The sequence below is a fragment of the Trichechus manatus genome, unplaced genomic scaffold (assembly GCF_000243295.1).
Source record: "Trichechus manatus latirostris isolate Lorelei unplaced genomic scaffold, TriManLat1.0 scaffold00195, whole genome shotgun sequence".
Lineage (NCBI taxonomy): Eukaryota > Metazoa > Chordata > Mammalia > Sirenia > Trichechidae > Trichechus > Trichechus manatus.
Window position 1 is genome coordinate 380,265 of NW_004444131.1, and position 20,499 is coordinate 400,763.

The 20,499-nt window shown below is 36.9% G+C and overlaps 1 protein-coding gene across 1 annotated transcript in view; it reads left to right on the forward strand.

Moving 5' to 3' along the window:
• Positions 1–4,496: 4,496 nt before the first annotated feature.
• CCDC7 (coiled-coil domain containing 7) overlaps positions 4,497–20,499 on the forward strand; it is a 138,676-nt gene continuing 122,673 nt past the window's right edge. The window contains exons 1-2 of the mRNA XM_023741975.1: positions 4,497–4,775; positions 5,963–6,055. Of these exons, the coding sequence (XP_023597743.1) occupies positions 4,497–4,775; positions 5,963–6,055 (372 nt within the window). The remainder of the gene's footprint in view (positions 4,776–5,962; positions 6,056–20,499) is intronic.

A 20,499-nucleotide genomic window follows, 5' to 3' on the forward strand; every position in this document is an offset into this window, starting at 1 on the left:
GCAGCAGCCTGGAGAAGGCATTAATACCCCTTTACCAAGGGAAAAATGATGTGTGCAGATATATTTTATTTATTTATTTTGTTGTCACTTTATTAACATCTTACATTGGGATGGTACATTTGTCACAATTAGTGAACCAATATTGATACATTGTTGCTAATTATAGTCCATACAGTCATTCAGATTTCCTTAGTTTTTACCTATAATGTCCTTTTTCTGTTCCAGGATTCCATCAGGATTCCATAGTATATTTAGTTGTGGTGTCTTTTTAGGCTTCTCTTGGCTGTGACAATTTCTCAGACATTCCTTGTTTTAGATGATGTTCACACTTTTGAGGAGTACTGGTCTGATATCTTTTGGAATGCTCCTCGGGATTTGTCTAATCTTCTCATGATTACACTGGGCTTATGTGCTTCTGGGAGGAAGACCACAGAGGTAAGTGCCATTTTATTGCATCATATCATGATTTATGACTATTGAAAGTGACCTTGATTACCTGGCTGCGATAGTGTTTGACAGGTTTCTCTACTGTCTTGGTCATCTAATGCTGCTATAACAGAAATGCCACAATTGGATGGCTTTAAAGAGAAATTTATTCTCTCACAGTCTAGGAGACTAGAAGTGCAAATTCAGAGTGCCAGCTCCAGGGTAAGGCTTTCTCTATCTGTGGGCTCTGGGGGAAGGTCCTTGTCATCAGCCTTTCCCGGTTGAGGAGCTTCTCAGTGCAGGTACCCCAGGTCCATAGGACGCGCTGTTCTCCTGGCTCTTGTTTCTTGGTGGTATGAGGTCCCCTGTTTCTCTCCTTGATTATCTCTCTTGTATCTCAAAAGAGATTGATTTAAGATACCATCTAATCTTGTAGACTGAGTCCTGCCTCATCAACATAACTGTCTCTAATCCTGCCTAATTAACATCACAGAGGTAGAATTCACAGCACGTAGGAAAATCACATCAGATGCCAAAATGGTTGACAATCACACAATACTGGGAATCATGGCCTAGCCAAGTTGACACAGATTTTTTTGGGAACACAATTCAGTCCATGACATCCACTGTAAATGAGAGGTTAAACAAAATGTTTAACCCCTTTCCCGCCTCCATCCTATCCCTGGTAACCACTAATAAGCTTTGGTTTCTGTATTTTTGCCTTTTGTGACTGACTTATTTCACTCAGGATAATGTTTTCAAGGTTCGTTCATGTTACGGCACGTATGAAGACTTCATTTCTCTTTATGACTAAGTAATATTCCATTGTATGTTTATACCACATTTTTTTTTATGTCGGGGATAAACATTTTACTCTCTCCCTTTTCCATAATACACTCTTTGGAAAAAAGTTATTATGTGAAGTCCACACTTAAGGATTAGGGATTATGCTCTACCTCCTTGAGGATGGAGTATTTACATAAATTGTTTAGAATTCTTCTCCATGCGAGATTTGTCTATTCTCCACCATTATTTATTTGTTCTGTCATTTATTTATATCAGAATGGACTCATGGATTTTTTTTTTTTAATACTTTGGGCTATAATCCAATGCTACTATATTTTCTACCATTTTCAAGTGTCTTTTTTCTTGATTCAAGATCCACTTGGTAGCTGTAAACATTTGATGCTTTCTAGAATTATGACTTAAGTTGATCCTGATAGTTTCAGCTTTTTTTTTAATTATCCTGTGAGGGTATGGGAGCATGGAGCTTCTTGGTCTGCCATCTTGTCGACATCACTCATAAACATTTATTTATTTCCCATGCATCTGTAGGTTGGTGGGAGTAACTCTACATGTTTTTGTGTCTCAGATTGGAAGGGCAGTGTCTAGCTCAGACATGTTCTTGTTGAGAAAGAGGTTGGCAGCTTCCAAAGGGGTGAGCAGAAATGTGCAGCATCTCTTAAGGCCTTGACCCAGAATTTCTCCTTTATTTTTGAAGGATAGTTTTTCTGGATATAGAATACGTTTTTGACAGTCTTTTCTTTTCAGCACTTTGAATATGTCATCCCACTGCCTTCTGACCTCTGTGTTTTCTGCTGAGAAGTCAGCTCTTAATTTTTTTGAGTATCCCTTATATGCGATGAGTTGCTTCTCTCTTATTGTTATCAAGATTCTTTGTCTTTTGCCAGGTTGATTATGGTGTGTCCTCGTATGGATCTCTTTGAGTTTATCTTAGTGTTTGTTGAGGAGTCCTGGTGGAGCAGTGGTTAAGTGCTGGACTGCTGACCAAAAGGTTGGCCATTTGAACCCACCAGCCGCACCATGGGAGAGAGATGTGGTGATCTGCTTCCATAAAGATTACAGCCTTTGAAACCCTATGGGGCAGTTCTACTCTGTCCTGTAGGATCACTGTGAGTCAGAATTCAACTTGACAGCAATTGGCAATGGGTAGTGTTTGTTGAGCTTGTAGGATGTATAGATTAATGTTTTTCATCACATTTTTTCATAGTACTCCATTAAATATAAATTTACCACAATTTGTCTATTCCACTATTGATGAACATTTGGAATATTTTCAGTTTGGAACAGTTATGAATAAGCTTTTGCGAGCATTTTTGCACATCATTGGTGTGCATACATATGTAGAGTTGCTGGGTCATAGAGTATCTATATGTTCTGTGTTAGTTGATACTGCCAAAAAGTATTATAAGTATTGTACCTATTTTTATTTCCACCAGCAGTGTGTGAAATTTTCAGTTACTCCAAATAGTTGCCAATGCTTGGTGGTGATTTTTTTTTTTTTTTAATTTTAGTCATTCTATTGAGTGGGTATTATGTTTTATAAACTTATTTTCTTTAAAAGGAGCCCTGGTGGTAAAATGGTTAAAGTGCTTGGCTGCTAACTGAAAGGTAAGCAGTTCAAACCCACCACAAAACCCACCAGCTGCTCCGTGAGACAAAGATGTGGCAGTCTGCTTCTGTAAAGATTTACAGCCTTGGAAACCCTATGGGGTAGTTCTACTCTGTCCTGTAGGGTCGCTATGTGTTGGAGTCAACTCGACAACAATGGGTATTTAAAAAATATTTCTTGTACTTGCTTTGTATGGCTAATTTTTTCCTTCTCTTTCTGTATTCTTGGTCTCTCAGTTCTAATTATTCTGCAGCTGGGACATAATATTTTAGTTTTTATTTTTCAGTTACTGTATTTTTCAGGTGTCAGGTTAGTCTGGCCTATGAGTAGCTATTTGCTTTGGGGTGTCAACTACTCTATCTAGTAATTTATTATTAAGAAATGGCCAGAATGAGGCCCTCATCTGTGTCCCTCACAGAAAGTTTAGAGAGGGCACAGGAATAGCCTAAGTGTGTAAAGCTTCATACAACAGAGAAACAGTGTTTGTCTATGTTATTTTTACCACTTTCCCAGACAACTCTCATGGTCAGGCATATAGTTTTAAACATGTTGGGAGAAGGCATTGTCCTGAATCATAGTCAGTCAGCTTTGGAAGAGGAAGAAGAAGACGAGTAAAAGCCTATGGCCTGTCCACCTGTACTTCCTTATTCCGGTGTGGCTTCCGTGCCTCCTTGGTGTTACGTTGGTACCCTGAGCCTGGGTATGGGGGAAAGGTGGGAATAAAATTTACAAGTGCTTCTTAATATGTTCCCTCACGCTGCCTCTGCCTGTGCCTTCTCTCTTTACATCCTCCTTTCTAAACCCTCCATACTCCATACACACATCAGCCTTTAGTCACCTCCAGAGGTTTCTCACATATTTCTTTTTTTTTAAATTTTATTGTTGTTATTTTTTGGTAGGAATATTCCTCCAGGGTTGATTTTGAGATTTACCATCTTGTAGCAATTGAAATCTTTCTATCATTTAAAATGTGAAATCTTTTTATTTCCCCACCCATCACTTACAAAAACTACTGTAAATCCTAAAATTTAAAAACCCCAAAATTTCCATTTTGTAGCAGTGTGGAAAAGAAGCAAGATTTGTAGTTAGACTGTTGAAATTCCAGCTTTGACACTTACTAGCTGTGTAGCTCTTGACTAGTCAATTCTCTGAGCCTCAGTTTACTCACACATAAAATGAGAATAGTGATGTATATAAAGGGCATATGTTAGTTTGAAGATGATGGAGCTTTTACTATTATTTTTATAAACAAAGGGAAAAAAACAAAAACAAAACAAACCCATTGCTGTTGAGTCGATTCCAGCTCAGCTATCCTATAGGACAGAGTAGAACTTCCCCATGGGGTTTTCAAGGCTGTAATCTTTATGGAAGTAGACTGCCATATCTTTCTCCCATGGAGCACCTGGTGGGTTCAAACCTCTGACCTTTTGGTTAGCAGCTGAGCACTTAACACTGTGCCACCAGTGCTCCTATTATTTTCTTGATTTACTCTGAATAAACTACTAAAGCATCAGAAAAAAAATGTAGAATGTGAATTTAATTAGCACAAATTTATTTTTGATGAGTAATAAAATTCCCTGATTCTCTTTTAATGTTTTATTCACAGGAAGGAATAAAATCTTTTCATCTATAAGTTGGAAGCTAAATCAATAACAGAATGAAGCGAGTAAAGCGTCTGTCTTCTATTAGTAACAAATTGGCATTTGTTTCAGAATTAGATAATAAAAAAAGACAATTTATTTCATCAGTGTCACCTAATCCAAAGGAAAAACATAATGTAAAATCAGTACAGGATAAAATTGAACCTATGGTCCTACGTTCTCCACCAACAGGAGAATCCGTTGTAAGATACGCTTTGCCCATTCCATCGATTAAGACAAGGCAGTTAATAGCAGAAGATGAAATCATCAGGAAAGCTGCCAAACATCTAAGTATGGTAAGACACTTGTTGATCCCTGTGTCAGGGGTCCCCAATACTACCCCTAGGTTTGGCGATTTGCTAGGAGGACTAACAGGACTCAGCGTATAGTCATAATGACAACTAAGATTTATTATAGTTTCAGGATTCAAGCAAAACCAGCAAAGAGAAATAGCACATGATTTGAAGTCTGGAGGAAACCAGGTGCAAGCTTCCAAGAGTAGTCTCCCTTTGGAGTCACACAGGATGCCCTAATTCTTCCAGCATTGTATTGTGACAACGTTTGTGCCATGTTGTCTACCAGGGAAGCTTATTAGAGATTCAGTGCCCAATTTTTTTATTGGGTGCTGGTCAAGTCTGTACTCTCTGCATAGTATGTACCCAAAAATTCCAGACTCTCAGAAGGAGAAGGAAAGCAGATGTTCAGCGTAAACCACATTGTTTGTACAAACAATGTAGACACAGTGAACTACTCATCAATTCTGGGAATGGTTAGAATGCTTCTGAAATCCAAGTTTCTGGATGGCGGACAAAGGCCAACCTTGCAGCCAGGCCTTTCTAAGAATAGCAGTCTCATGTCTGCTATGTTAACTCTTCTCTGCACTTTAGAAACTAGTTCTTAGTGTTGACAAGAATCCCCTTTCTCTGAGTTTTTTTTTGCACAGTGAGCTGGAATTGAGTTGTAAGTGTACTGAGTACCAGGCAAGAACAATGAGTAAGAACATAAATATAAAAAGAATATAGTTTGTCAGACTTCCAAAACATGTTTCCTCAAAGTTTGAGGGTTTAGTTCAGGAAATTTCCTTTAAAAATGTATTGCTTTCTGGTCTCCATTTGTTTTTGTACTCTTTAGAGGAGGAGGTAAAATCAGGCAGAATTTGAGAAAAACTTTGGTAGTAAGTGGAGTTGATGCTTCAGCCATTCATGGACAGACCCACTCTGTTTTAGATACCTGTCAACACAAATAGCAGAGTCAGAAGCCGTCTCTGTATTACTGAGGCGTAGTGTCAGAGACTTGATCACAGCCTCTCTTTCATGGGAGATTAGATGAGAACATGAGAATTGGAAAAGTAAAGGTCATGGCACTGGCAGAAAAAGGGTCTTACTGATGAAAAGGTCCTAGTGTGGTTGATTAAATATCATTTTACAGTTACTGTAACTAATTTTAAACTATGAAAATACTAACTTGCTTTGATTTTTGGTAGGTGGTTTCTAGTTTGGAAGAAACCTATGGAGTTGACCCTAAACCTGGAAAAAAATCAGTTACGAAGACTGACAGTGAAGAATTATCTTTATCTGTAAGTATATATAACCCTACTGTAGAGATATTAGAACCAACAAGGGCTAAGATTTTCTTTCGGAGTCTGTATATGTTCTCAGAAGGAATTCCCCATGCATGGAAACAATCCTGTTAGGAAACTTAAAAGTAGTGTACTGATTTTTCCGTGCTCTGCCAACTGTCTTAGAGTTTAAGGCGTGTCTATATTCTGAACCTACTTTTAATGTTAATGCCTCTTCTATTTAATTTTTAAGCATGTTGTTGGCTGTTGCTTTGAGATGTATATTGATTGTCATGTTGATAAAACATTTTCTCTTCCTAGTTTGCTAAATAAAAAAAAAACAAAACAATAAAGATTATTGAGTTTTAACAAATGCCTTGATTGTGTATGTTGAAGTAATACAACTGTTGAGATGATTATAGGGTTTTTCGCCTTCAACCTATTGATGAAATGAATTATTTTAACATGTTTTTAAATCTTCACCTTTACTTTCATACACGTTTACACAGAGTATTAATATTTTATTATCTAGTTAGCTTTGTCAGAGATTGAGTTTTTCTCCATATAATGTAAAACCCAAATAGTAGTGGTTTGAAGAGATAATAGTTTTATTTTTTTTATCACCTAATAAGAAGTGTATAATTAGGAACTTTAGAACTATTTAAGGGACTAAGGGATGTGAGGACCAAGATCTCAGCAATTCTTTTGATAATTCCTTCATTATTGATTATAAGAGGTCTGCAGCAGACCAGCTATCTTGTCTGTGTTTTTGTTAAGAGTAAAAAGGACGGGCAGAGGGATGATACAACGCAGTCTGAACCCCCTTTTTAAAAACTGAATTACTTTATTTTACATAAAGAAAATATATTCTGATGAGTATTGACAAATGTATATACTGTCATATCCCACACTTGAATCAAGGTATAGAACATTTCCATTACCTCAGAGAGATTCCTTGTGCCCCTTTTCAGTCAATTTATAGTCTACTTCCGACACAAGGCAACCGCTGCTCTGATATCTATGACCATAGATTAGGTCCACCCCCCTCCCCATTTTAACTATTTTAAGTGTACAGTTCAGTGGCTTAAGTATATTCACATTACCACTATCTAGTCACAGAAACTTTTTCATCATTCCAAACAGAAACTCTGTACCCATGCTAAGCAGTGACCCCTACTTCCCCTTTTCCTCAGGCCCTGGTAACCTCTATTCTACTTTCTGTCTCTATGAATTTCCCTATTCTAGATACCTCATATAAGTGGAATCATAAAATAGTTGTCGTTCCGTGTCTGGCTTATTTCAGATAGCATAGTGTTTTAAATGTTATCCATGGTGTAGCATGTATCAGAGCTTCATTCTTCTTTATAGCTAAATACTATTCCATTGTTCGCTTATCCATTCATCTGCTGATGGACACTTTTGGCTATTGTGAATAATGCTGCTATGAACGTTAGTGTACAAATATGTTTGAGTCCCTGATTTCGATTCTTCTGGACATATACCTAGGAGTGGAATTGCTGGGTCATGTGGTAATTCTATGTTTTACGTTTTGAGGAACTGCCAAACTGTTTTCCACAGTGGCTGCACCATTTTAAATTTCCACCGGCACTTAATAAGAGTTCCATTTTCTCCACATCCTTGTCAACAATTGTTAGTTTTAATTTTTTGATAATTGCCATACTGGTGGGTGTGAAGTGGTATCTCATTGTTTTGACTTGCGTTTCCTAAAGACTAATGATGTTGAATATTTTTTCATGTGCTCATTGCCATTTGCATATGTTCTTTGGAGAATTGCCTTCAAGTCCTTTGTCCCTTTTTAAATTGGATTATTTGTTTTTTATTGTTGAGTTGTAAGAGTTCTTCATATATTCTGGACATTAATCCCTTATTAGATACATGATTTGAAGTCTTTTTTCCTCCCATTTTGTGGGTTACCTTTTTAATTTCATGATAGTCCCTTTGATGTACACTTTTTTTTTCATTTTAATGATGTCTAATTTATCTATTTTTTCTTTTCTTGCCTGTGCTTTTGGTATCATGTTGAAGAAATCATTGCCAAATCCAAGGTCTTAAAGCTGTATCCTTGTATTTTTTTAAAAGTGTTATAGTTTTAGCTATAGATCATTAGTCCATTTTGAGTAATTTTTGTGTATGGTGTAAGGTAAGGGTCCAACTTCATTCTTTTGCATGTGAATGCCCAATTTTTTCAGTGCCATTTGTTGAAAAGATTATCCTTTTGCCATTGAATGGTATTGGCACCCTTGTCAAAATGATTGACCATGTGTTTGAGGATTTGTTTTTGGACTCTCACTTCCATTCTGTTTGTGTATATGTGTATCCTATGCCAGTACCACATTGTTTTGAATACTTTAGCTTTGCAGTTAAGTTTTGAAATTGAGATATGTTAGTTCTTCAACTTTGTTCTTTTTCAAGTTTGTTTTGGCTCTTCAGTGCACCTGCAATTCCATATGAATTAGAGTATTGACTTTTCCATTTCTGTAAAAAAAAAAATTTGTTGGAATTTTGATAGAGATTGCATTGAATCTCTAGATCACTTTTGGTGGTATGTCATATTAGCAAAATTTAGTCTTCCAAACAGTGAACACAGGATGCTTTTCCATTTATTCAGGTCTGTTTTAGTTTCTTTTAGCAGTGTTTTGTAGTTTTCCATGTAGAAGTCTTTTGCCTCCTTAGTTAAATTTATTCCTAAGTACTTTAGTGTTTTTGATGCTATTGTAACTGGAATTTTTGTCTTAATTTCTTTTCAGATTGTTCATTACTAGTGTACAGAATTGTGACTGATATGTTTTGGTGTTGATTTTGTATCCTACAACTTTGCTGAACTTATTTATTCTAAGTTTTTTTTTTTTTTTTTCTATTTTTAAGGATTTTCTACACATAAGGTCATGCCATCTGTGAACAGAGATAATTCTACTTCTTCCTTTCCAATTTGGGTGCATTTTATTTTTCTTGCCTAATTGCTTTGCCTATAACTTCCAGTACTATGTGGAATAGATGTGGTGAAAGTAGGCATCCTTGTCTTGTTCCTGATCTTATAGGAAAAGCTTCCAGTCTCTCAACATTGGGTATATTACCCATGAGTTTTCCATAGATGACCATTGCCACATTGAGGAAAGTACGTTTCTGTGATGGTTAAGGTTATATGTCAACTTGGCTAGGCCATGATTTTCAGTGGTTTGACAGATATTATGTAATCAGCCTCCATTTTGTGATGTGACAAGACCAGCCAATCATTTGAAAGGGGAATTTTCTTGGGAGTGTGGCCTGCTCCTGGTATATATGGAAGTTCTGGCAAAGCTCACTTTTTCTCGATTCGGCATCTGACTTGTCATCCTCTGACTTCTGGTTCATGGGATGTGAGCCAGCAGGCTGCTGCTTAACCTGCAGATTTTGAGATTCACCTACCCCCGGAGCCCAGTGAGCCAGCAGCCTTCCTCCTGACCAGCTGATTTTGGGTTCATCAGTCCCTGCACCCATGTAAGTAGATGCCTTCTGCCTGACCCATGGATTTGGGACTTGCCAGCCTCCACAAATGCATAAGCCATTTTCTTGAAATAAATCTTTCTTTGTTCGTGTATTTACTTCACTGGTTTTACTCTTTAGAGATTTCATCCTAAGATAGACACTTTCCATCCTTATTTTATGGAGTGTGTTTATCATGAAACAGTGTTGAATTTTGTCAAATTCTTTTTCTGCATCAATTGATATGATCGTGTGATTCTTCTCCTTCATTCTGTTCATGTGGTGTGTTACATGGATTGATTTTTGTATGTTGAACTGCCATTGCATTCTGGAGATAATTTCCCTTGGTCCTAGTGTATGATTCTTTAAATGTGCTGATAAGTTTGGATTGCTAATATTTTGTTGAGGATTTTTTTGCATTTATATTCACAATGGATATTGGCCTGTAGTTTTTCTTTCTTGTGGTGTCTTTGCCTAGTAATGATATCAGAGTAATGCTGACCTCATAGAATGAGTTACAAAGTGTTCCTTACTCTTCTGTTTTTTGGAAGAATTTGTGGAGGATTGATGATCATTCTTCTTTAGATGTTTGGTAGAGTTCACCAGTCTGCTCATGGGCTTTTTTTGATTATTGTTAGGAGGTTTTTGATTACTGATTCACTTTCTTTATTTGTTATAGGTCTGTTCAGATTTTCCATTTGCTCTTGATTCGGTTTGGTATTTTGACTATTTCTAAGAATTTGTTCATTTCCTATTGTTTCTTCAAATTTGGTGATGTATAATTGTTCATAGTATTGTCTTATATTCCTTTTTATTTATGTAAAATCAGTGGTAATATCCCCACTTTCATTTCTGATTTTGGTTGTTTGCATCATCTCTTTTTTCTTAGTCAATCTAGCTAAAGGTTTGTCAATTTTGTTGATCTTTTCAAAGCAACAACTTTTAGTTTTGTTGATTCTCTCTATTGTTTTAGTATTCTCTATTTTGTTTATCTCTGCTCCAATCTTTATTATTTCCTTTCTTCTGCTAGTTTTGGGTTTAGTTTGCTCTTCTTTTTTTAATTCCTCAAGGTGTACAGTTAATTTTTGATTTGATATCTTTTTTTTTTTTTTTTTTTTAGTGTAGGCATTTACAGCTACAAATTTCCCTCTGAGCACTCTGTTCACTGCTTTCTATATGTTTTGGTATGTTATATAATTTTTTATTCACCAGTAAGTATTTTCCCATTTCCTTTGTGATTTCTTCTTTGATTCTGTATTCTTTTGAACCAAAGAGATTTGTGAGTGTCTTGGATGGTCTCCAGGTGTGGCATGAAGAAGTAACTCACACAGGAAGGCTAAAAAACATACAGAATTTATTATTTACAGGTCTCAGAAAGGAAACCACTCTGAGACCTGTGACACAGGACCATGCCAGGGGGTAGCACCCAGGGACAAGGTAATAACAAGTTAGAATTGTAGGAGAGGGCTTATGTGTGGCAAGCAGGGTAGGGTTAGCTAGGTTTTGCAGACTTCTTGGGGATTGCGCATTTTGAATAGTTCTGCAGGCTCAGGGGGTGTAATGACTGTACTTAGTTGTTGAGCGCCTGGCCATGAGGCAATTAGGATGGCTGCATAGTGGCCCAGGAGTGTGAGAACCTGATAAAGGGAGTGGATGGAGAGTAGACGTAATCAGCTGCTCACGAAAGGGAACAAGCTGGCCTCCAGCCAAGACCTCAAAACTCATTCAAGACACATTTAAAGGGAATAATATTACAGACCCACTGGCTATTTAAGAGTATGTTGTTTAATTTCCACATATTTGTGAATTTCCAGTTTTTCTTCTGTTACTGATTTCTAGCTTCATTCCATTGTGGTTGGAGAAGATACTTACTGTGGTATCAGTTGTTTTAAATTTATTATAACTTGCTTTGTGACCTAACCTATGGTGTATCCTAGAGAATGTTCCATGTGCACTAGGAAAGAATGTGTATTCTACTGTTGTTGGATGGTGTATTGCGTATATGTCTGTTAGGTCTAGTTGGTTTATGTTGTTTTTCAAGTCCTCTACTTCCTTATTGATCTTCTGTCTGCTTGACCCATCTGTTACTGAAAGTGGGGTATTGAAGTCTCCAATATTATTGTAGAACTGATGATTTATCCCTTCAATTTTGTCTATTTGCTTCATATGTTTTGGGGCTCTGTTGTTAGGTGTATGTTTATAATTGTTATGTCTCCTTGATGAATTGAACTTTTATCAATATATAACATCCTTCTTTGTTTCTTGTAAACTTCTTTGACTTAAAGTCTATTTTGTTTGACTATAACATAGCCACTCTAACTCTCTTTTTATTACTATTGTCATGAGATAACTTTTTCCATCCTTTTATTTTCAACCTCTTTGTGTCCTTGTATGTGAGTGTTTTGTAGACAGCGTATAGATGGATCATCATCATCATCATCATCTATTTTTTTAATCCATTTTGGCAATCTCTGCCTTTCAGTTGGAGCATGAACCCTTTTAAAGTAATTACTGATTAGGAAGGATTTACTTCTACCATTTAGCTATTTGTTTTCTGTATGTCTTATATATTTTGTTATTGTTGTTGTTCTTTAGTTCCTTCACATAGACACCTAGAAATATCCTTTTTTGCGTTTATTATACTTTCGTAGGGTACCATTTTGATTCTCTTTGTCTTTGTCTTTCTGTGTATTTTTAGTTATTAGTGGTTATCTTGGGGATTACAATTAACATCTTAAGCGTGTAACAACCTAGTTTGAATAATACCAACTTAGTTTCAATAGTATACAAACACTTTACTCTTATAGATTTCTATTTTTTATTTTGTTATTGTCACAGATTACATTTTTATACATTGTGTGCCTATTAACGTAGATTTATGATTATTGTTTTATGCATTTGCTTTTAAAATCATATAGAAAAAAGAGGACTTACAGACCATGAGTACAATAATACTGACTTTTATATTTACCCCATGTAGTTATCTTTACTAGTGTTCTTTATTTGTTCTTATGACTTTGAGTTATTGTCTAGTGTCCTTTCATTTCAGCCTGAAGGACTCCTATTAGATTTTCTTGTAGGGCAGATCTGTTGGTAAGAAGCTCCCTCAGCTTTTGGAAATGTCTTAATTTTTTGTCATTCTTGAAGCATAATTTTGCTAGATATAGAATTCTTGGTTGACAGTTTTTTTCTTTCAGGACTTTAAATATGTCATCCACCTACCATCTAGCCTTCATGGCTTCTGATGAGAAATCAATTTCTATTCTTATCGAGGAGTCAGTTCTCTTTTGCTGCTCAAGATCATCTCTTTGTCTTTAGGTTTTTGACAATTTGACTATAAATATTTCAGTGTGTATCTTTTTGAGTTTATCCTGTTTGGAGTTTGCTGAGCTGCTTGGATCTGTATATTCATGTCTTCCATCTGATTTGAGAAGTTTTTGGCTGTTATTTCATCAAGTATATTTTTCTGCCCCCTTTTCTTTCTCTTTACCTTTTGGGACTCCCAGAAAGCATACATTTGTCCACCTGTGTCACACAGGTCCCTTATGATCTATTCATTTTTCTTCATTCTTTTTTTCCCTTTTTTCTGACTTGGTAATTTCAATTTTTCTGTCTGTAAGTTTGCTGATCCTTTTTTCTATCTACTCAAATATGCTGTTGAACCTCTTTATCGCAGTTATTGTAATTTTGGTTTTCTCTCTGGGACCTCTGAGCAATAAATTGTATATGTTTTCTGGCCTTCCTGCGTGAGTCTCACTTCTTTGTTCTGCACCTGGCAGACTATCCAAGATACCCACAAACCCCTTTGGGTCAAACTGAATACAGAGTTGAAGAAGAAATCACAAGGGAAATTAGAAAATACTTAGAGATGAATGAAAAATTATACAACATACCAAAACGTGTAGGAAGCAGTGATGGCAGTGCTCAGGGTGGAACTTTATAACTGTGAATGCTTAAACTAGAAAAGAAGAAAGATATCAGTTATTGTAATTTTCAGCTTCAGAATTTCTGTTAGGTTGCTTTTCATAATTTCTAAGTACTGAGATTCTTATTTTGTTCATATGTCATTTTCCTGATTTTCTTTAATTCTTTGTTCACCATTTCCTTTAGCTCTTTGACCATATTTAAAACAGTTGAGTTAATGTCTTTGACTAGTATTTCCAGTGCCTGGACTTCCTTAGGGATAGTTTCTGTAAAATTCTTTTTTCCCTGTATTGGGCATACATTCCTGTTTCTTGGTGTGCTTATAATTTTTTTGTTGAAAACTGGACATTGTGAGTATCCTAATGTGGTAACCCTAGAAATCTGATTCTCCCACTACTCAGGGATTGCTAATTCTTGCTTACTGAGGGCCGCAGATATCTGTTTCAGACTTTTCCGATTATTTTTGCCAAGTGTGTATTTCTTGTTGTATGTGGTCACTGAAGTTGCTGTTCCATTATCTCTGTGGTAATCCAGTGACTTGACAAAGATTTCCTTAAATGTCTGGCTCCAAGAAGAGGGGAAAAAAGGTTTCTGTTCCTTTAAATATTCCAAGAGATGCTGTCATGGGAAGCCCCTGCAGCCTGAGAGGGCTAAAACCAAGGCAAGTGTCTGTGCTTGTTCCATGTACTACTGCCAGATCAGCCTAAATTTTTAGCAAACTCTTTACTACTCACCTTGACATCAGCCAGTCACTCCAGGAACACAGACTACTATACCCACAGCCATGGTAGGGCTGAGGAATGGGGGAATGGTAGCTGGTTCACTCATGCCACCCTCTTACCGAAGAATAACAGTCTCTCACTTTAGCATGTACTCCTCTGGTTGTTGTAAGTGTCCACATATATTCCAGAGTTCTGAAATAGTTGATTTCAACAGCTCTTTACAGCTCAGTTGTTGCTTCAGTGTAGAGACCAAACTCTAGACCTTCCTACTCCTCCATCTTGCATGATGTCACTACTGCCATAAGTTAGTTTTTTTCTTTTTATTGTGCTTTAGATGAAGGTTTACAGAGCAAATTAGTTGCTTGCTAAACAATTAATATATATATTGTTTTGTGACATTTATTGCCAACTGCATGATGTGTCTTTCCTGTCCCCTCCTGCCCTTTTGTCCTTGCCCCTGGGTTGGTGTGCCCATTTAGTCTCATTTTGTTATATAGGCCTGTCTTCTAATCTTCGGCTGAAGGGTGAACCTCAGGAGTGACTTCAGTATTGAGTTCGAAGGGTGTCTGGAGAGCCGTACTCTCAGGGATTCTCCAGTCACTATCATACCAGTAAGTCTGGCCTTTTTTTGTGAGTTAGAATTTTGTTGTACTACATTTTTCTCCAGCTCTGTCTGGGGCCCTCTATTGTGATCCCTGTCAGAGCAGTTGGTGGTGGTAGCCAGACACCATCTAGTTGTGCTGGACTCAGTCTGCTGGAGGCTGTGGTGATTGTGGTCCATTAGTCCTTTGGACTAACCTTTCCTTCTTGTCTTTGGTTTTCTTCATTCTCCATTGCTGCAGACAGGATGGGACCAGTGGAGCATCTTAGATGGCCACTCACAAGCTTTTAAGACCCCAGGCACAATTCACTAAAGTAGGCTGTAGGACATTTTCTTTTAAACTGTTATGCCAGTTGAGCTAGATATCCCCCGAGACCATGGTCACCAGCCCTCAGCCTAGTAATTCAGTCCCTCAGGGAATTTGGATGTGTCTGTGAAGCTTCCATGACCTTGCCTTGGTCAAGTTGTGCTGGCTTCCCCAGTATCGTGTACTGTCTTACCCTTCACCAAAGTTACCACTTATCTGTTGCCTAGTTAGTGTTTTTCCCTCCCCACATCTCCCTTCCCTTGTAACCATCAAAGATTGCTTGTTTCTATGTGGAAACCTTTTCATGAGTTTTTATAATCGTGGTCTCATAGAATGTTTGTCCTTTTGTGATTGACTGATTTCACTCAGCATAGTGCCCTCCAGATTCATCCATGTTGTGAGATGTTTCACAGATTCATCATTGTTCTTTATTGTTGTGTAGTATTCCATTGTGTGTATGTACCATAGTTTGTCCATTCATCTGTTGTGCACTTAGGTTGTTTCCATCTTTTTGCTATTGTGCATAATTCTGCAATGAACATGGATGTGCATATGTTTTATTCATGCGATGGCTCTTATTTCTCTAGGTTGTATTCCTAGGAGTGGGATTGCTGGATTGTATGGTATTTCTATTTCTAGCTTTTTAAGGAAGTGCCATATCATTTCCCAAGATGGTTGTACCGTTTTGCATTCCCATCAGCAGTGCATAAGAGTTCCAGTCTCCCCACAGCCTCTCCAGCATTTATTTTCTGTTTTTTTGATTCTTGCCAGTTATGTTGGGGTGAGATGACATCTCACTGTAGTTTTGATTTGCATTTTTCTAATGGCTAGTGATCGTGAGCATTTCTTCACTTGTCTGTTAGCTGCCTGAATATCTTCTTTGGTTAAGTGTCTGTTCATATCCTTTGCCCATTTTTTAATTGGATTATTTGTCTTTTTGTTGTAGAGGTGTTATATTTTCCTGTAGATTTTAGAGATTAGACTTTTGTCGGATTTGGTGTAGCCAAAAATTTTTTCCCAGTCTGTAGGTTCTCTTTTTACCCTTTCGGTGAAGTCTTCGATGAGCAGAAGTATTTAATTTTTAGAAGATCCCAGTTATCTAGCTTATCTTCTGTTGTTTATGTATTGTTAGTTATAGTTTGTATCCTGTTAATGCTGTGTATTAGGGCCTCTAGCATTGACCCTAGTTTTTCTTCTATGATCTTTATAGTTTTTGATTTTATATTTAGGTCTTTGATCCACTTTGAGTTAGTTTTTGTATATAGTGTGAAGTATGGGTCCTGTTTCATGTTTTTACAGAGACATCCAGTTTTGCCAGCACCATTTGTTAAAAAGACTGTCTTTTTCCCATTTGATGGACTTTGGGCCTTTTTCAAAGATCAGGTGACCATAGGTGGATAGATTTGCATCTGGGTTCTCAATTCTGTTGCATTGGTCATTGTGTCTGTCATACCAGTACCAGGCTATTTTGACTACTGTAGCTGTATAGTAGGTTCTGAGGTCAGGTAGTGTGAATCCTCCTACTTTACTCTTCCTTTTCAAAAGTGCTTTACTTATCTGGGGCCTCTTACCTTCCCATATAAAGTTAATGATTAATTTTTCTGTCTCATTAAAGAATGCTGTTGGTATTTGGATTGAGATTGCGTTGTATTTGTAGGTTCCTTGTGTAGAATTGGGTAGAATTGACATTTTCACAATGTTGAGTCTACTTATCCATAGTATGTTTTTCCATTTATGTAGATCTCTTTTGGTTTCTTGCAGTAGTTTTGTAGTTTTCTTAGTATAGGTCATTTATGTCCCTGATTAGATTTATTCCTAGGTATGTTATTTTTTTAGGGGCTATTATAAATGGTATTGCTTTCCTGATTTCCTTTTCATAGTTCTCTTTATTGGTGTATAGGAATCCAACTGATTTTTGTATGTTTATCTTGTACCCTGCTACTCTGTGGACTCTTTCTATTAGTTCCTGTAGTTTTCTTGTGGAGTCTTTTGGTTTCTCTATGTATAGTATCAAATCATCTGCAAGTAGGAACAGCTTTACTTCTTCCTTATCAATTTGGATGCCCTTTATTTCTTCTTCTTTCCTTGTTGCTCTAGCTAGGACTTCTAGCACAATGTTAAATATGAGTGGTGATAAAGAGCATCCTTGTCTTGTTCCTTTTCTTCAAGGGGAATGTTTTCAGCCTCTCTCCATTAAGAATGATGCTGGCTGTTTGTTTCACATAGATGCCCTTTTATTATCTTGGAATTTACCCTGTATATCTATTTTATTGAGAGTTTTTATCAGGAATGAGTGTTGGAGTTTATCAATGCCTTTTTTGTGTCGATTGAAATGATCATGTGATTTTTTCCTTTGTTCTACTTATGTGGTGGATTACATTGATTGATTTTCTAATGTTGAACCATCCTTGCATACCTGGTATGAATCCCACTTGGTCATGGTGGATTATATTTTTGATATGATCCTGAATTCTATTGTGAGAATTTTGTTAAGAATTTTTGCATGTATATTCATGAGAGATATTGGTCTGTAATTTTCTTTTTTTTGTGATGACTTTGCCTAGTTTTGGTATCAGGGTTATGCTGGCTTCATAGAATGAATTTGGAATTATTCCTTCCTTTTCTATGTTCTGAAATAGTTTGAGTAGTACCAGGATAAGCTTTTCTCTGAATGTTTGGTAGAATTCTCCTGTGAAGCCATCTGGGCCAGGGCTTTTTTTTGTTGTTGTTGTTGGGAGTTTTTTAAAATTACCTTTTTGGTCCCTTGTTATAGGTCTGTTCAGATTTTGAAACTCAGTTTGTGTTATTTTAGATAGGTAGTATATTTCTAGAAATTTGTCCATTTCCTCTATACTTTCAAATTTGTTGGAGTATAGTTTTTTGTAGTACTCTGTGATGATTCTTTTTCAGTTGAGTATATTGTAATGTCCCCCCTGACATTTCTTATTAGGCTTATTTGCATCCTCTCCTGTTTTTCTTTTGCCAGTTTAGCCAATGGTTTGTCAATTTTGTTGATCATTTCAAAGAACCAACTTTTGGTGTTGTTGATTCTATTGTTTTTCTATTCTTTATTATGTTTATTTCTGCTCTGGTTTTTATTATTTTTTTTCTTCTGGTGGCTGTGTGCTTCTTTTGCTGTTCTTTGTGTGTTTGTTCATGTTGTATAGCTATCCTTTTGATTTTGTCCCTTTCTTCTTTTTTGATGTGTGCATCTGTTGCTGTAAATTGACCTCTGAGCACTGCCTTTGCTATGTCCCAAAGGTTTTGGTATGATGTGTTTTCATTCTCATTTGATTGGGGGAATTTTTTGATTCCATATTTGATTTTTCTTCTATTACCCAGTGGTTTTCAAGTAAGATGTTTTTCAGTTTCCATGTATTTGATTTTTTTCCTTGCTCTTCCTATTATTAGTTTCTACTTTCATAGTGTTGTGATCAGAGAAGGTACTTTGTATTATCTCAGTGTTTTCGATTTTGTTGAGGGTTGCTTTGTGGCCTGAGGATGTGGTCTGTTCTGTAGAACATTCCATGTGCATTGGAAAAGAATGTGTACTTTGCTGCTGTTGGGTGGTGTGTTCTTTATATGTCTGTGAGGTCAAGTTGGTTGATTGTGGCATTTAGATCTTCTGTATCTTTGCTGAGTTTCTTTCTAGATGTTCTGTCCTTTACCAAGAGTGGTGTGTTGAAGTCTCCTACTATTATTGTAGAACTGTCAGTTTCTCTTTTCAGTGCTGTTAGAGTTTGTTTTATGTATTTTGGAACTCTGTCATTGGGTGCATAGATATTTATTATGGTTATGTCCTCATGGTAGAGTGTCCCTTTAATCATTATATAATGTCCTTCCTTGTATGTTATGGTGGATTTTGTTTTAAAGTATGTTTTCCCTGAGATTAGTATTGTCACATTTTTTCTTTTTTGGTTGCTGTTTACTTGATATATTTTTTTCCATCCTTTGATTTTTTACATATTTATGTCTTTGTTTCTAAGGTATGTCTGTTGTAGACAGCATATTAATGGGTCCTGTTTTTTTATCCATTCTGTCACTCTTTGTCTCTTTATGGGTGCATTTAAGCCATTTACATTCTTTTTGATTATTGACAGGTGTGATTTATTGCTGTCATTTTGTAGTTCTTTTTTGTGGTGCTGACATTTTCTTTGTTCCTCTTACTCTTCTATGCTGTATTTCTTTTTTCTTCTTTATTTTTTTTATTTTTTATTGTTGTAGTTTAAATGAAGTTTACATTTCAAGTTAGTCTCCCATGCAAAAATTTGTACATACATTGTTATGTGACCCTAATTGCTCTCCCCTTACTATGACAGCACACTCCTCCTTTCCACCCGATTCCCCATATCCAGTCAGCCAGCTCCTAACCCTCTCTGCCTTCCCATCTCACCTCCAGACAGAAGCTGCCCATTTAGTCTCTTGTATCTACTTGAGCTAAGAGGTACACTCCTCATGAGTATCACTTACTTTATGTCCCACAGTCCAACCCAATTCCTGTCTGAAGAGTTGGCCTCAGAAATTGTTTTAGTTCTGGCCTGATAGAGAATCCAGGGGCCGTGCTTTCCGGGGTACCTCCAGTCTCAGTCAGACCATTAAGTCTGGTCTTCTTACCAGAATTTGAGTTCTTCACCCCACCTTTCTCCTGCTGCATCCGGGACTCTCTGTAGTGTTCCCTGTCAGGGCAGTCATTGGTGGTAGCTAGGCACCATCTAGTTCTTTTGGTCTCAGGCTGATGAAGTCTCTGGTTTATGTGACCCTTACTGTCTCTTGGGCTGCTACTTTCCTTGTGTCTTTGGTGTTCTTCATTTTCCTTTACCCCAGGTGGTTGGGACCAATTGATGCATTTTAGATGGCCGCTTGCAAGCTGTTAAGACCCCAGATGCCACTTACTGAAGTAGGATGCAGCACATTTTCTTAATAAGCTTTATTATGCCAGTTAACTTAGATGTCCCCTGAAAGCATGGTCCCCAGATCCCTACCCCTGCTAGTCTGTCCTTCAAAGTGTTTGATTGTGTTTAGGAAACTTCTTAGCTTTGGTTAAGTCCAGTTATGCTGACTTTCCCTGTAGTGTGTGCTGTCATTCCCTTCACCTAAGATAATACTTATCTACTATCTAGTTAGTGAATAACCCTCACCCTCCCTCCCCACCCTGTAACCATCAAAGTATGTTTTCTTATGTGTTTAAACCTTTTCTTAAGTTCTTATCATAGTGGTCTTATACAATATTTGTCCTTCTGTGACTGACTAACTTCACTCAGCATAAAAACCTCCAGCTTCCTCCATGTTATGTTTCACAGCTTCATTGTTCTTTATCTTTGCATAGTATTCTATTGTGTGGATATCCCATAATTTGTTCATCCATTCGTCTGTTGATAGGCATCTAGGTTGTTTCCATCTTTTAGCTATTGTGAACAGTGCTGCA